Source organism: Epargyreus clarus, unplaced genomic scaffold, assembly GCF_041222505.1.
Source record: "Epargyreus clarus isolate Ecla_fem2 unplaced genomic scaffold, WU_Ecla_fem_2.2 ptg000006l, whole genome shotgun sequence".
Lineage (NCBI taxonomy): Eukaryota > Metazoa > Arthropoda > Insecta > Lepidoptera > Hesperiidae > Epargyreus > Epargyreus clarus.
In genome coordinates, this window is record NW_027332214.1 from 30,519 (window position 1) to 48,805 (window position 18,287).

General features: G+C 42.0%; 1 protein-coding gene across 1 annotated transcript; it reads right to left on the reverse strand.

Annotated features, from left to right (window-relative positions):
• Positions 1 to 211: 211 nt before the first annotated feature.
• Ser (protein serrate) lies at positions 212 to 17,758 on the reverse strand. Its single transcript, XM_073073482.1, has 14 exons — positions 17,452 to 17,758; positions 6,300 to 6,650; positions 5,856 to 5,910; positions 5,521 to 5,775; positions 5,375 to 5,435; positions 4,858 to 4,991; positions 4,427 to 4,777; positions 3,948 to 4,312; positions 3,557 to 3,689; positions 2,747 to 2,842; positions 2,037 to 2,558; positions 1,660 to 1,901; positions 1,125 to 1,463; positions 212 to 1,040 (listed from the first exon to the last, which is right to left on the reverse strand). The coding sequence occupies exons 1-14, from the start codon at positions 17,530 to 17,532 to the stop codon at positions 477 to 479; spliced, it is 3,549 nt and encodes a 1,182-aa protein (XP_072929583.1). The 5' UTR covers positions 17,533 to 17,758; the 3' UTR covers positions 212 to 476.
• Between the last annotated feature and the right edge of the window lie 529 nt (positions 17,759 to 18,287).

Below are 18,287 nucleotides of genomic sequence, written 5' to 3' on the forward strand. Positions count from 1 at the left end.
ACATCGTATTGATCACACTATCCTTTTTCAGACACTTAATCATACCTGTATACGTGGGAACTCATACAGGTGGTTCATATTTTCCACGTGGTACATATCTGGTGCCTTTTGGTGTTACTTAGGGCTCTATTTCCATTTACTGACTAGTCGTAAATAGAAGTAGAGCCGTAATCAATCCAGTAATCAAGGGTAGGTAAAAATAATGAAAATATTTAAAATTTTAATAGCGTTTTAATAAAACGATCATTTTCCTTCTCAACTTTACAACCTTCTTTACAAAAATAAAATCGCATCGATTAATCCTCTCAATAGATCATACAAAAATTACACTCTTTTATTTACAAAAATACATATTTACAAACACGAGCTCACTAACACAATAAATAGGGACGGCGAGACGACGCGGGGCGCTACGCTACACTACGCTAGGCTACGCTACACTAGGCTACGCTACGCTAGACTACTCTAGTATCACACTACACGAGCACGGTGAGGCGCTCGGGCGGCGGGTGGCGCGCGGGCGGCGGCTCGGGCGGCGGCAGCGCGCGCTTCGTCAGCTCCTTGTCGCGCGGCGGCGTGTTGTTGCGCGCGTCCGCGTTCTGCGCCTTGTACAGCGAGTGCGCGCGCGGCAGCTCCTCCGCCGGCCGCTCCTCGCGCAGCGGGTTGGCGTAGCGCCGCAGGTTCTCCTCGTTCTGCAGGTTGTTGGACTTCTCCTCGTCCCGGCGTCTCGAGCGCTCGGCGGCCGCCACGGCGGCGGCGGCACGTCGGCGCCGAATGAACAGCACGGCGGCGGCGGCGGCGGCCAGCAGCAGGAGCGGAGCCGCCGCCGCCAGCACCAGCAGCGCGGCGGACGGCGGCGCGGTGGACTCGGCGGCCGCGGGAGCCGGCGCGGCCGCGTGCTGCACGCGCAGCCGCAGGGCGGCGCCCAGGAGGGGGTGCTGCGCTAGGCGGCGGCGAGCCACTAACTCACTGAGAGCGCGAACCGCCGCCGCCAGCGAGCCGACACTGTCGCTATCTACACCTTCCTCTTCTCCGACCCACTGTAAAGAATAGAAAGCCGAATGAGAAAAACATGTTAATCGAAACCTCAATCATAAGAACAAAATAAATAACATAACACGTACAAGGGCGAGATCAAGTGCGTCGTCATCGTCTGCCGCAAGGTCGCATAGCAGTGCGAGGGGCGGGGCGGGCGGCGCGCGCTGGGCGAGGGCGGCGGCGAGCGCGCGGCGCAAGGCGGAGCAGGCGCGCTCGACGTGGGCGCCGCGCGCGAGACGCTCGCGGGCGAGGCGCAGCTCGGCGCGCGCGCAGCCGGGCGGCGGCGCGGGGCGCGCGCCGGGCCAGCACGCGGCGGGCGCGGGCAGCGCGGGCGGCTCCACGCGGCGCCCCGCCACGCGCCGACACTCCCCCAGCGGCGCGCACGGCGGCCGCAGGCACAGCGCCGGCGCGGCAGGAACACATACCTGTATGACACGTGCAAACTTTATATTGACATTGAAGCCCCTTCACTTCTCAATTCTTCTTCGAATAATTAGTCGTCCAAAAAAAATATAATCACTATAAAATTGACATACATGCAGCTAAAACGGCCGAACATAGTGCCTCCTCTTTTTTCAAAGTTGATAAATTATATACGGAATCTTTGTCTGCAAACAGTACCTCATCGGTGCGGCAGGGTAAGGCCCCGGCGGCGAGGCAGTCGGGCAGGCCGCACCACAGCCGCGTGCAGGCGGGCGCGGCGGCGGCGGCGCAGCGGCACGCGTTGCAACCCCACCACCAGGTGCCGTTATGCGCACACGCGCCCGCAGCACCCACCTCGCCCACCTCCCCAACCTCGCCCGCCTCGCCCGCTTCGGACGTCTCGCTGCCCTCGCCACCCTCTACGTCCAATCCGGCGATCACTGCAACACGAATTATACATTGAGAGTTAAAGTTAAAAAAATATTTTTAAGCACTTTCATACAATTTGATATAAAATGTAATCATATTATTTGGTATAAAGTATGACATTGGTTCGATGAAACAGGTATACTTACATTCCAGACAGCGACGTGCGAGGCGCGCAGGAGGCGGTGGGCAGATACAGCGGGCGGCGCGGTCCCCGTCCGGCGCGCACGTGGCGGGCGCCGGGCAGGGCGGGTCGCAGGCTGGCGCGGCGCACTCCGGGCCCGCCCAGCCCGACGCGCACTCGCACGCCCACCAGCCCGCGCCGCCGACGCAGCGGCCGCCGTGCAGGCAGGGCGCCGACGCGCAGCCGTCCGCCGCGCGCTCGCACCGCGCGCCCGTCCAGCCGCCGCGGCACGCGCACGCCCAGCCGCCGCCCACGGGCACGCACGAGCCGCCGTGCAGACACGCGCATGCCGCCGCGGGTGTGACCGGCGCGGGCGCGAGGGGCACGGGCGGCGCCAACGACGCCGTCGTCGACTCGCACGCGACGCCCGCCCACCCCGCCGGGCACACGCACCGCCAGCCGGTCGATTCTCGAACACAGGTGCCGCCGTTCGTACATACGATATCGCATCGTCCGATCTCCTCGGCATGAATGGAGCAAGTGTCACCTACAACAAGCACATAACAGTAATTACAAAGTGTATATTAATGTTTCTACGTACAAAATTGTTACATACTCTTTGACAGACACAATTGTACGTCAAAATTGTTACATGATCTTTGTCAGATAAAGTAGCAGGGATAAACTTCTGCTCCATCTTAATTGTTTGAGATGAAGGCTAATTAGAATGCTTACCAATCCAACCATCGGGACACACGCACGAGAATCCAGAGGGCCCGCTCACACAAGTAGCGTTGTTTCGACATGGATTCGGAACACACTCGTCGACCTCTGAAATTATAAAATTGTTATAAAGTTTATAAATATTTTTGATAGCAATATTGATAGGTAGGTATTAATTTGTCTCTTTGTATGCTCATTTATATCGTTTAACAATAACTCCTTTTTTTATAATATAGGAGTAGCAGACGAGCATGCAGTCCACCTGATGGTAAGTGACTACTGTCGCCCATGGACATCTGTAACCAACCCCAGATAGGATTAGATATTACTACCTGAGGTCGGCCACGGATGCGCCAAACCTCGAAAAAGTCTCCCATACCACACCCTTCAAAACAGAACACAGCAGCGCCTAACACTGTTATTAGGCAGAAATAGGTGTGGCGGTGGTGCCGTCGGAGTCGAACCACATAGGGTTCTACCACCTTCAACAGTAGTCTAGTTTTGCTTACGTCCATAAACGTTGACAGTTCATTGTTAGGTGGCTCTTTTTCGTCTAGATCATTCTATTTTAAGAAAGTAAGAAGGTAAGGTAAGGAAGTTATAAAAATGAGTTTTTTAGTTATTTAATAAGGAATGGTTTAATAAGGAGAGCTATATTTTATAGGCGAATTCTATATGTCTATAGGTATAGAATTATACATATACAATATGATTTACACAGGATATTTCATATAATTCATCAACATGCCGAAAATAAACAGAAGTTTGATCGTCACATTGACATATGCAATAATTCTGAATCCATACGTAGAAAACACTCACGTTCTCTGGCGGCGCGTTGTGTGCAGTTCTTGCCGGTCCAGCCGGGCGCGCAGTGGCAGTAGTAGTCGCTCTGCGCGGTGTAGCACGGCGCACCGTTCGCGCACGGCGAGCCGGCGCAGTGGTCGCGATCGTCCTGCGGGCGAGACGATGCGATAACGAAAGGGTTTCGGTTACGAACGATTTACATTCAAGAAGTGTAGCTTACATTTGGAACTCACCCGGCAGTAGCGTCCATAGCAGGAGGTAAGCTAAAAAAGCAGAAGTGCGGTTAGTTGTCGTTAGTGCCAGTTAAGAAAGTGAAATAATAGAAAAAGAGGATTAAGTAAGAGGGAAGAGAATATTATGGGGTTAATATTGTAAGTTTGTCGTGGATGTGGACAATCGCGCTCACTTCGCAATCAGTCCCTGAGAATCCGACGGGACAAATGCAGCGATAGGCGTCGAGCAGGTCGACACACTCGCCGCCGTTGCGGCAAGGCCGGGAGGCGCAGTCGTCCACGTCGCGTGCGCACGTGCGCCCCGCGTAGCCCGCCGCGCACGCACAGTGGAAGTCGTTCACGAGATCGATGCACGTGGCCCCATTGAGGCACTGTCCCGTGCAGTCGTCCACGTTGAGCTCGCAGTCGCGGCCCGTCCAGCCCGCGATGCACGTGCACGAGTAGCCGCCGACGGTGTTGTTGCAAGCCGCTGCGTTTACGCACGGGCCGAGTGCACCCTCGGCGCTGCCCTCGCTGCTCTCAGCGCACTCGTCGACGTCTAGTTTGAATATTAAAAAGTTAAAAATGTATCTTCACATAGTAAACTATGTAACAGCTATAGAAGAATGTCGGTTTAAATTACAGCAGTCTTTCAAAAAGGTTGGATCCCTACCATCCGCACAGGTGATGCCAGTCCAACCCGGTTGGCATTCGCAGGAAAATGCATCTAGGCGGTCGCGGCAAAGACCGCCGTTGCGGCAAGGTGCGCTGATGCAGTCGTCCACGTCGGCATCACAGAGGGCGCCGGTCCAGCCCGGCTCGCAGCTGCAGGCGAAGCCCGGCGAGGCGCCCGACAGCGCGCAGGCGCCGTGCGTGCAGGGCTGCGGGGCGCACGGGTTGTCCACGCGCTCGCAGTCCACGCCGGAGAACCCCTCCGCGCATGTACACAGGTATTGGTCCGGTGCGGTATTCTCACAGGTACCGCCGTGTTGGCAAGGTTCGTGTGTGCCGCAGTAATTGAGATCTACGAAACAAAGATTGTTAGGGCCATAGGTGCTCAAATACAGTCGTAAATGAAACTATTTACATATCTTGGATACTGACCTTGATCACAGAGAATTCCTCCCCAATTCGTGTCGCAAGTACAATCCCACGAGGAGCCGTTACAGTAGCCATGCTTGCAGCCCGGATACGGCTGGCATTGCGAGCACAGCTCACCTCGCCATCCTGGCCGACATCTGCATAGAATAATGCTTATTAGTAGTTATTATTATAATCTTGTAATTTTAATATTCCTGTTGAACTAATTTGTTTAATAAAACATACAATAACACCTCTATTCCTTATTTATTCCTTATTCCTTATTTTATGACATCTTATGTTTTGAAAACTATCATCTCTCTTTCTTTTTAGTTTAATTTACCGCTAGACTGCTACACACCAGCAATTATATCGACTCTTATTAACATAAAATAGTAAAAAATATTGAAATGTTTTCAAAATATGTTTTATAAATGTATCAGCCCTTACAATCTCTTCATGTATTTTAAAAATAATATTTTAGCTTTATTCATAGATAAGTATTAATCTATGGCTTTATTACAAACATTAGAATACTTACAGGCATTCGCCAGGTTGTTCGCAGCGCCCATGCGTCGGGTGGCACCCTTCCTTGCAAACAGCTGCAAAGAACGATTTTGATCAATCAAGGCACATCAAAATGAGACGAACGAAAATCCTGAGACAGCAATATCTAAGAGTACGTACGTTTCTCGCAGTTGTCGCCTTGCCAGCCGTGCAGGCAGCGCTTGTCGCCGCTAGCCGAGCACGTGTAGTGGCCGAACTTGTCGTCGCGCGGGCGGCAGAACGTGGTGCACGTGGAGTTGTAGTAGTTGGGGCGGCAGGTGACGCGCACGCGGTAGGCGAGCGCCGCCGCGCTGCCCGCGTGCCGCAGCGCGTGCCACTCCGCGCCAGGCTCCACGATGCCCGACCACCACGCTTCCTCGATCAGGCCCGTCTCCTCTGCACACAACACATACCATTATTATCGTATTTCTTCTTCACGAACATTTGAAGCTTCCTTTGAATTAAGCGATACTCACCGGAATCTGTATACTTATAATCGTCGAAAGCTTGCAGTATGAGCGTACACGATCTCTGTAAATAAGTAAAACCTATTTATTTATTGTAATTTGTGTTAGTAGTTTTCTATTGAGTTTATTACAAAATCTATTACCGAGCGCATACTTATAATGAAAAGAATAATCTATAGATAAACAAGGACATGCAATCCAACTAACTAAATTATGTATTGAATGCCAAATTCAAATTGAAATTCTAATTAGGAATCCTCCCAGAATTCAACCGCAAATGACTACCAATAGAGGATAAAACACCTCATATAAATAAATTTGTCTGCTCGAATTGTATAAAATTATAGAACACATTTACATAGTTCGAACTGTATAAAATTATAGAACACATACACACGTAGATACATTAAAAAGTAATAATAGATTGTGAGAAAATTACTACGGGAAACTTACCGTCCAGCGAAAAGTGAATATGAGCGATAGCGTGTAGAGCGGGTCGGTGAGGGTGAAGGAATCGGTGCCCAGCACGGGCGAGGACACGTTGCCGAAGGAGCAGGCGCCGGGCGCGGCGGTGGACTGGTACTCCTTGAGGCAGAGCGTGAACCGCGTGCGGCAAGCCCGCGCGCACCCCGCGCCGCCCGCCGGCTCGCCGCCCGCGCCGCTTGCCAAGCCGCTCGCCGCGCTGTTCGCCGCGCTGCTCGCCGCGCCGCCGGCGCCGCCGCAACACGCGCCCGACGCCAGCTGGAGTCGGTAGTTGCTGAACTCGAGGATCTGTAGCTCGAACACGCCCGCCCCCGCCGCGCACTGCACATCAAAATAAAACGTATACGGTATAAGTAACATAAAAGTGTATTAAACATTGTATTACGTAATGATGATGATGATGTGGTAAGGGTACAGTTTGGTTTAGTTACTAAATACAAATACAAAAAGTATATAAATAAATTAGAAATGAATGTTGTAGAAATTGTTGACATGAATTAAAATTTAAAAATATAATTATCACGCCCGATATGGGCGCAAAAGATATGAATATAATGCGCAGATACATCTAAACTCAATCGTGAAAAATAATAAACATTTTCCAATCCATCTCACTAGTAGATAAAACTTATTTACAGTATGTGGATATTATTTATAGGTACGTATTGTATAGGTACTTATTACCAATTAAAAAGACAAAAAGTTTTGAAGATACCCATAGGCGTGTTATAGCAATCTGGGGGAATTCTGGTTGTATAAATAAATACCGAGATCGATGATATTAAATACATTTACAATGAAACTAGCCATATAAAAAGTGGATATACATTAAAACACGTACGAAATAAGATAGAAGGTACGTCATTTTTATATGTAGGTAATAAGAAGATTTTTCTGCCGCACAAACGTAGATAGCTATTGTGTTCAATAGTAATAGAGGCATGGTGTTGACACAACGTAAAAAAACTAAACCTAGGGATAAAAAGGGTACCAATCAAGTTCAGTAATTCTTTACTGACCACTTTCTGGGAAGAGTTTAACAAGTGGCAACAAACATTTTTAGAGATTATCATGTGGATGGGGATATTGAATAACCGTCTATTTTAATATTGTGTAATTTACGACAGAATAATTTTAGCTTACTTTGCCTTACCAATAATTAAAATTAATATTATAGAAATACAATTCAAAATGTCGAAATAGGCAATAACTAACAAAGAAACCTACATAAGTTAAGGCTGGATGGCATTTAATCATATTAGGTAAATAAATGTAAAGAGATAAACGTGATTCAATGGAGTATCAGGCAATTAAGACGACTTGAAAATTTGTGTAGGAAAATTGTTATATGTTTATATTTTGTTGCAAATAAACAAATTACTTTATATGTAGTTAAATTTTTCAATCAGGTATGCCAAAATAGGTAATAGGTAGTCAAAGGAAGAAGTGTCTAGGAGTTCTATAGAGGTTTTTCATGTAATATGGAATCTACTTTAACACACCATTTAAACCAGACCGCAACCGCGGCGTTTAACACTACTGTTATAAAACAGGAAAAGGTACAACGGTGGTATCATCAGTAACGAACCACAAATATTTAATTACTTAGTAATAGTTGATAATGATATGAGAATTGTTTACGATTTTCTTGTATAAGACAATTATACCTTTTTTTTTTTTTTTTTTTTTTTTTTTTTTCTCTCGAGGGGGAAACCTTCAAAAGGTACCCGACGACGTGGGAGCGACGCCGGGTTATGTGGGATTTTTACCGCACTAAAACCCCCCCGGTGGCCGTCCTCAACGCTTGTTGGAGAACTCCGGGATCTCCGACGGAACACAACCGGAGCCCTCCAAGCGCGATGCCCCGATCGGGCTCTACCCTGGGGGAGCAGTTTTCGCTCCTCCCACACCATGTAGTGTTTACGACGGTATGCGACCACACATACCGCCGTCCTTCCCGGGGTCGCTAGCTGGACGGTTCGAGCTCCCACTCTTGCCGCCCGCAACCCCGGAAGCCCCCTTTTAGTCGCCTCCTACGACAGGCAGGGGATACCGTAGCCCTATTCTAGTCCCGGAACTACAGGGACAATAAGACAATTATACCTATATGAAAACCCAAGACAACAAATGAAGTATTTAGATTTAAAAGTTAAAAAAAAAGGAAGTTTGAGCTTAATTAATATCAGTAGGCCACTTTGGCGCCATTGATCAATCAATCATTTATTTGCATGAGTGTAGGCACATATAAACTTATTAATACATTACAATAATATGATAGAGTGTATGTATTAGAATGTGTAATTAGAAATTTAGTTAATGACATTGTTTATGTATTTACCGAATGTTAGTATAGTTCATAACTCAAGACATGAATGTTATAGCAAAGCTTTCATACCAATGAATCTGCAGCATCATAATTCATGTGCCATAAAGTGACGCAATTTTTGCGCGCTGTGACTGCGAAATATATTTTTCCCTAAATTATTTTATGTGATATCCGTATACTAATTATATTTATTTTTTGGACAAATGGGATAAAACTGATTTTCATAATTTAGGTAATTCGACCCTCGATGACCGAGTAGTTTTCCAGCTAACGAAATATATAAACAATTCATTGCTTTTAGCCATATGTACGGTACCTAGGTATCATAGTGATAAGTGTCGGAAAGTTTTGAGCGTAAATATTTTGAGGAGAGTGGAACTGAGAGTATGGCGAACTTTATGAGCTTTATCTGCTACGATCTGCGAGCGAGGAGCTTATCGCGTAGCGGTGCGCCGGCCTGCAGTGCTACGGCGGGGCGGGGCCTCGCGCGGCACGCCCACCTCGCGCCACGCTCACTGCGCATCCTTGATCCGCCTACCGACTGCTAGACACGCCCCGTAAGGCTTCAACTCGCCTAACGGTGTGTTTACAGTTAGGAGTGAAAATCACGAACCCCAGTTCATCGTAATCAAGGTTGAAACAGGATTATGACATAACGTCGCTAAGAGTATTTTTTTCGGGATTTTTTATGAAAAAATTACAAAGCTTATTGATTCTCTTTCTTTCATCATTGGTTAACAAGTGAGAAAATAATGTACTGGTCTAAAGAATTTTTGCAGGGCATACAAAATTACGTGTAGGTATACCTATTCGATATTCATTAACCCCAGTTTACATGTGAGCTTAAAAATGTAACATGGCCCATTTACTTATACGAAATTGAAATTATATTCCTGTAATAATAATTTAAACAAAATAACATAGGTACTTTCACAGAGAACAGATAACAACTGATGTTCTTCATGTATATTTAAAGGCTGTTATATAAGGCATAAATGAGACCCCAGAACTTTGCATTTCTGGGCTACAATATCTTAGTCTACCTATATTATTCCGAACAGAAATTCGCAACGACCCCAGGCCTCCAATCGGTTAGGACTTACAATGTTTACGTCGGCGGAGGGATATAGGTTTCCCTTACATGTTTTACTAGTTATGTGATGGTAAGAGTTAGGAGGAACTATTTCTACTAAGAACTACAAGAAACCACTCCAACGCATCGCCATCCACGTCCCTCGCGGCCGTGTTTTTAATACCGGCGAGTGTTAAGTCTAAGTCTAGTTTTTCTTATCGTGGTAAATTCAATATATCTGTCCGAATTGTTAAGTGTTATATAGTTCACTTTAAGATATGGATTGTAAAAAACTAACTAAATTAATAGTAACTTATTCGTGATTATTTTGGCTTCCACATAAATTATATGTGTATATGACGTCGCGGACTTTTAGTTAGGACTTTTTAAGACAACCAATTCATGATAAATTACTTTCGTCTAACTTCAATGGTTTAGGCAGCGTACGCCGAGACAGCTCTCAGAGGGCATGATTTTTTGCGACTTACTTGATAATATCGTTAAATCTATTTCATCCGGCTAGCAGCTTTTGTCTCAAAAACGTACAAACATGCATTCATCCTTAAAATACGCCTTTATCATATTAGTACTAGGTAGGTGAATCCATTAAATTTATGGGCGCAGTTAGATGCATTCTGTTTATTTTACATCAGTTCTTTGTTTGAATATTAGTATTACATTAAAGTATGTTCAGTTATATAAAATGAATTGTTCAGATTCGCTACGCTGTATCTATCGTAGATATAGCGTAGCGAAAAGATTGCGAATATAAGTTTATGTCTATCGCAATATTATTTCAGGCAAGGAAAGCCACAGATAATAATTTAATAAAAATATTTTCCAAAAAATAATAATACATAATTTTCCATAGCTTATTTCGAATAAAACATTGGATAATTTTAATCGACACTAATTTACAATATTTCCCGCTAGAAAATCTTATGTTAAAAATTACGAAAACGCATATTAGCACTGATTAAGTGAACTATCAAAATAAGAATATGCTAATTTTCAAATTATCATACAACAACGTTTAATTCTGATACTCTAAATGATATAAAAAACTGTTTGTTGTAATTTCTATTGCAACTTTTACACTTCGATATGCCAACAAATCGACACAAGCAATCACACTTGATATAAGCATAGAAATGAAATAATTTAGAACAGTCAACGAATTAGGCAACTTCTCTCGCAAACATTTCAAGACAAATTTTGGAGAGTTTGCCAAAAAGCTGTGTATATATTTTAATAATCACTCCTAAATAACTAATACGTTCGTATTTTCTAAGGTTGGTACCTAGAATATTTGTAATGGTGACATTAACCGAAATATTTTAATGGAATTACTCTGAGTTACCTAATAAATATCTTCGGTACAACAAAGTCATAAATACCCAAAATACTCGTAACAAAATCGACGTAAATACGCCAAATTGTTTAAAAATAATGCCTTCGTTTGGAAAAAAATGACCGCTGTAAAATTTTATCAAAATCACTCTAATCCAGTAATAATATAACAATGCAATAATAAGACGACATACCGTAAAATAACTTAAAAATGCTTTCCTGTAAAATCACAAAATGTGATGTGACTTTGTTGCATCGAAGGTTCGTAATGTAAATTCAGTTTTTTTTACAAGTGGGTACAAATTTAATATAACAGCTGTTATTGAGACAAAGAGATAAGATGAGTCAGTTTCAAAATAGTTTAATATTCAAGTGGTTTGGTCACTTACTTGTCAGTTTAGAGACTCATATAAACCTGTGTCAAAAATTTATGTACGCGCGGAAAGATTTACGAGTTTCGCAATGAAAAATAATGTTTTATTCATTTTCACTATATTTTTGGCCTGTAATATTTAACGTTAGGTATTATTGGTTGCAAGTCTTGATGACCTACGGCCTGGCGCGAGTCTCTTCTCATAACTATCTATAATGAGACACTTTTGAAATTGGTAGGTTATTGAAGTTCATAAACGATTCTGTTAGGAATCTACTTTGAAAAAAAACATTGGATGGTGGCATAGTGGCAGGGTGCCAATGGATGCAGGCAGATGGACTGATAGAGGTAGGTAACTGAATTATGCTTGACTATCAAATCAAATCAAAACTATTAATAATTGAATTATATCTAACGATAAGTATTTTACATTTCTATATGCCTAATATTGTTGTTGACCTATATTTATCAAAATATAACCCCTGTACTAATATTTATGTTCACTTTATTTCATGAAATCTTATCTTATTATGAAGTCTTTAAGACAGATCACATCAGTCACAGGAAGAAGAAAATGTATTTTTAAATCTTCGTTTCCTTTAATTTAGTGTTTAAAAAATACCTGACAATGAACCAACAAAATAGAAGTTAACAAATTAGGAAACATAGACATTTCATTATTTATTGTCAGACATATATATATTCATGTATATAGAATGTGTGCCCGGTACCCTTAATATGAGTTTTTACGTTGTTACAAATATGACTGTTTTTGTATTTGTTTACGTATTTCCCATACATTTCCAACCAGTCCTGATACAGTCCGCTGGGGGAGCTGATTGGAAATGTATGGGCAAATATGTAAACTAATACAAAAACAGTAATTTTTTAAAAATGTAAAAACGCATACTAAGGGTACAGCAGGGACTGACGACATTCGTGCAACACTAATAAATGCAATACGTTAGTAATACAACCAATTGTGCACATTTATTTTCATAAATAATAATATCCACTTGTAGGTAAGTATTTAAAATTTGATAGGAAGTTAATTGTAAGTTTATGTTTTGTGGACGCCACATGTGTATTGCATATTATCTAAATACCGACTTTTTTATCTTTATTCAGTTACTTTCGATGAACTTCTGTGTGCTACACCACTTTTTTCCATAAATAACGATTTTACTATACAGAAGATAAATGTAAGTTACGCCGTAAAATTTTATTATAAACGTAAAAAGTAAGTTTGGGGAAGAATATTAGATAATAAATAAAATGGTACAACGAAATCATAACAGGTTTAGTAGAGACGATGACATCAAAAATTATGCGTGATTAACAGCAACTAATATGCGAAATAACGTATATAATGGTGACCGTGAGCGGGCGGCGCCGCCAGCCCGCGCCGCCAGCCCGCGCGGACACGCCGCGCGGCCGCAGCGAGCCGCCCGTCGCGCCGCTTTCATGAATATTCATGGAGAGCCGCCGCCGCGAACGGGTTCTCCTTAACTGGGTGACGCAGATTTTCCCACGGAATCAGTGCGAAAATAAGCATTAACTACATTACTGGCATTTTATTCGTACGCGAAAGGCAAGCAGTACATATTAGAAATATCAATGGACAACTGTCGGAGTATCCGCCGTGTGGGCGTGCGGTAACACGGCGGTGCGGTCTTGCCACGGTTATCATGTGAATCGAATGAAAGAGAATACGTGAATGCTACTTTTAGAATTTTATGAAATTTTGGAATAATCAAATTATAATTAATTAGAACCAAAATCTTTATAATAATATTTCTTAATCTGAATAATTAGGTTGTGTAAGTGTTAATTAATTTATATGATACTCGTACGTTTCATAAGCATTTAAAATTTTATAATTATTATTTTATGTTAATATGAGCCGGTTTGAGTGCTGTTCAGTAGCGGACTAGTTTGAAATATAGAAAAACAAAGAAGAATATTGTTTTGAGAATAAGGTATTGATAAATAGAACATAGATAAATGTCATAGAACATAGGTATTGATAAAATATAAACATAATACCTAATATTGAAATAATTCATACACAAAGTTTACATGTATGTGACTCTATCAATCCAGTTTGGTTAAGTAGATACATATGAAATTTGGTAAAGAACAAGATTATAGTCTGAAATAGCAGAAAGGTTTTTTTAACCCAGAAAATGGACGGTCGTTGTGGTGTCTTTGGCTTTTCATAGACCAGTGGATTACATGATTTGGTATTTTTAGTTTATTTGGTTACAGAATGATAATCATATTATAGTATTATCTCGGAAAATAAAAGGCCCATGGGATAGCAAAAAAATGTATCCTACAGAAATCGTGTTTGAATAAGAAGATTTCTTAAAGATCGTGATTTAGAGTTTTGTGCATTTTGCTCAAGAAGGCTTGTCTAATTTAAAACGAACATAGAAACGAAATGAAGTGGTATTATCCTGCTGTAAATTTATATTTATTAATATACAGAATAAAAAACACGAGTTGCACATAAATAAAGATTATATTAAACAAATGTAAAGCTGAAATATTAAAAATGTGAGTTATTTTGACTAATTTTACAGTTATAGACGGAATGCCAAAGACTACATACATGTAAATATCAATAGAAACTATATGTTGTGCTCAGAAGACAACTATTACTTATACCTTATTATTGAATGTAATCAATGAATATAAACAAAGGTAAAATTGGATAATTATTATAAAATGTTAATAAAATTCTACAACAACTTAAATACCTACTTTAATTATAGATAAATGTTTGGGACATGAAAATTATGCGCATGGTTTAGTGCGATGTTGCATAGGAGGAGTTTATAAAGAAAGGTGCAGTCAGGAGACTTAACCAGTTTTCTGAATATTTATTATTGTTATATTACCACTGATACTAAAAGTTGTTTCAGTTTTACTGTTATTGGGGCGGTTGGGAAAAATCATGAGTGATTTTTTATAATACCGACAGTTAAAAACGACTCCATAACCAGGTAATTGTATATATTCTATTCTTTATATACGTATTTATAATACGTCGTGTCGCCTCTTATCAATTCGTAGTAAATTTTTGTTTTGTAAAAGTGTAATTTTTCGGACCTGCACAGTGCACATTTTTCTTTTCACCTCAAAATGTTACTTAGGTGTATTGTACATAATAATCATAAATAATCATTAATATTTGACTCCGGAGATATCGGTTAACCTATTTTTACCCTATAACAATAACCGCGTTCTATGTTAATTTGAAGGGTGCGATATGGTAGAGACACTAACACACGGCGTTAAAACAGTCCTCAGGGGTAGCAGCATATCTGTGGCCAACTTTATATATAACTCCAATTTGATGTTAGGTTCATTACAGATGTCCATGGACGATATTGGCCATTTACCATATTCTTCTATATTATTAAATAAATGCTCTACGATAAAAATCTATTAATTTAAGCAAAATATTTTATCTGTATCATATTTAATACATAGTTAATTTAATTAATATTCATTGCTCTTAACGAATTTGTATAGTTATTCATGGACGAAACACTGCCAGTGTCTTCGGAATGTTGCCCAAAAGACAGCAAGGCTGATTTTTTTATAGTGTTTATGAATAAATATTCTTTTTACCTAGTTTAATTAGTGATTTCAAAATATGATGTATAAATGAGCCTTTCTCCGAATATTGTAGCGTAACATATGTCTTGCCGAATATTGGAGCGTAACATATGTATTAAAAAATGTTAAGGGTGAACAATCCTTATCACTTAGGGGTATGAAAAATAGATAGTAGCCGATTCTCAGACCTACTGAATCTGCATATAAAATTTGGTGAAAATCAGTAAAGCCGTTTCGGAGGAGTACGGTAACTAACATTGTGACACGAGAATTTTATATATAAGATTGGTATGTAAGAAACTAACTTCTCATAACTGGTACTTTTTGCAGTCGGCAAATTTTAGTCCGCAGCTTTATAGTAATATTATTTATGGAATTTAAATTAAAATCCATCACGCGCTGACAAGAGATGATGAAACTAATTTACAACATTAACTTGCGAGAGTTGTGAAAGTGGCGTGACCACTGCTCAAACGGTGCATCGGCCAGCCGCACCACTGTTGGCTTCGTTTTATAATTATAATATCTTTCATCGAAGTCTCTTATAGATTATAACTCAATACAGGCAGAAAATAAAACAAACATTTCTTTAAGAAATCAATGCTGAAACTCTACATTTTCGGATGTTTTGTGGAATACGAAATTATGAAAGAACTCTGTATTGTACACTTATATTGTCACAGTTAATATTATTGTAAGTGTACTAGTTTGTAGGACAAGTAAAAAGCGATGTAAAAAGCTGAATAACGTTTAAGAGCGGTACTGGAATGCCGAGTATTCCGGCAGGGACGGCGCCGGCCGCGGGCAGGTGGAGCGCCGTGGAAAACATTACGGCTCTTTCATCATAATATTGTTATGTATTTTTTGTTCTCTTTGTACACAAGTTTTTTTTAGTACTTAATTCGTAGTATTTTAATTCTTTTGTCATATTTGTAACAGAACAGGTTTATTTATTTTTTCATTCATAATACCGTCCATTATATTGTGCATGTTGGACACATATATTATTAATCTATGGTTGGACATGAAACATCAGTGTTTCGTGGTGGAAGTAAGAAGCTTATAGTGCAAAATATGTTAAATGGCCATTGCTAACTGTCCATCAAACCACAACATCTGCAAAAGGGATTGTCCCAAATGTAAATATTCTACCACTATGTCAATGTATAATTTATTTGCTGTAATTAGGCAATTTGTTAATGTAAGCCATTAAACTTTTAAAATATTTATGACGATATCCGTCCAAAATCTGTGTTCTACTCCATAATATGTAAAGTAGAAAGAATTTATTATAAGTTCATCAGTCTTTAATTTAAACCTGTTTTAAAATAATCATGTGCTACTTTACAACAACCAGATGGTCACCTGGTATAAACCTCACGATACGTATTAAAACGACTTTAAAATATCAAATATTCTCTTGTCTTCTTCTATCTAATGTTCATTAGTAACGTTAGTCACGTCGTTTAATATAAGTGTCTGATACCCAATACCCAAATTCGTACTGTCTCGTGATCAGATGATCTACGTTACGACAGGATGACAAAAATTATTCATGTAAAGGATCGTATTATCGTATTGATATCGATGATAATAATATTAGGGATGGCGCGCAGTCGTTCCGTCAGTAACAAGCCAGAGGCTACGGATCTCGGCACCGCGCGCGCAGTGTCGCACGATTTCGCGTTAATTAAGCATATTAACCGGTCAATGAATGCGTGAGAGCGCATTCGATCACGTCGTGAGGACGATGCGCCGACACGTGACGCCGCGGCCGGCAGCGCCGCGAGGGCATGCATGTTCGCATTTGCATAACGTACGATCCGACACCGCAGACAACACTCACACTATTTATGCTCAAGGCACCTAACAGGCAGAAGTTCTATTCAATTCAAATGAAAAACTATTTTAGAGTCTCAAAGATCATATCTACTCGTACATTCTGAAATTCTTATTGGACGAATTACAGTTTATTTTAGAGGGTATTTAGTATTCGACGCGAGACCCTCCATTCATGAATGAATTTGCCTGTGTCCTTTAACGTCTGCTATCATTTAAAATATTTATAAATTATTATTTTTATTTGAATTTTATTTTATTGAAAATATGAATTAACTAAAATAGAAACAAAACGTTGAGTATAATCCTTAAAATTTGATCGGATAAGAACTTTGATGGAATAAGGTACCTACGTTAACAATTTACAATTCAAACATTTTATCAAATCTTCATCAATCAAAACCAATGATTATTCCTAATTCTAACAATACGAGCATCAAAACAACAACATAGCATGTTTATGGATCACTAGGAATTTCTGTAAGGTTTCCAGGTTCCGTGGAGGGTATGGAGTGTGTGGTGCTGCAGTACGTACTTGCAGCAGGCAGGCGAGGGCGAGGACGATGGCGAGGGTGAGCCGCAGCGGCGCACGCCGCGGGCTCCTCGCCGGGCGCATGGGGTCAGCAGGGCGCGGGGCGCCGGCGCCGCGCGCGCGCCCGCATGCCGCGCCACCCCACTGCACTCTCCGCACGCACTGCACTGCACTCGCCACGACCTGCCACTCGGCGCGCACTGACTCGCGTCTCGCACTCACTCGCGACTGTCGCCACCATGCGCGTGGTAAACGTGCGCTCGCCGCGGGGCCCGGCTCGGGACTGCCGCGCCGCCGGCTCCGCCCCGCCCCGAGCTTTTAATCCCGCACGACACAGATTTACCTACTTTTATCGAGCTGCGCTCGCGCTCGTCTCCGCGACCGCCGCACCGAGGGGACCATTGTCCTCGGTCATCGTCTAGCCTTTGACTTTCGCAATTGCTCTAAGCCCCGTTGTGGACTTTTCTTTGGAACTTCACGCCAGTTTTCATCTCGCACCGAAACGTCTCACCGCTTAGTTAGGTTAGTCGGCAATACTTTTGGATTAAGGTTGGTAAAGATTCCACTGCGCGCTACGGTAGCGTGGAAGAAGCATCGAAGGCAGAGGAAGGTCCACAGCGATCAGTATGCGCGGCGGCGCGCGCTCGTGTCGATACCGCGCGCGATACGTACACTGTACTACACATTTACATTTTAACTAAACGGAGAACCGAGCGCTATTATCTGTGTTAACAAATTATCGAGATTGTCTGCCTTCAGACCTTTAACAACAACCCCATTGTACGCGTCGATCTAAAATTATGCCTATAATAGCTATTAGTATATGATTGGCTTGTTGA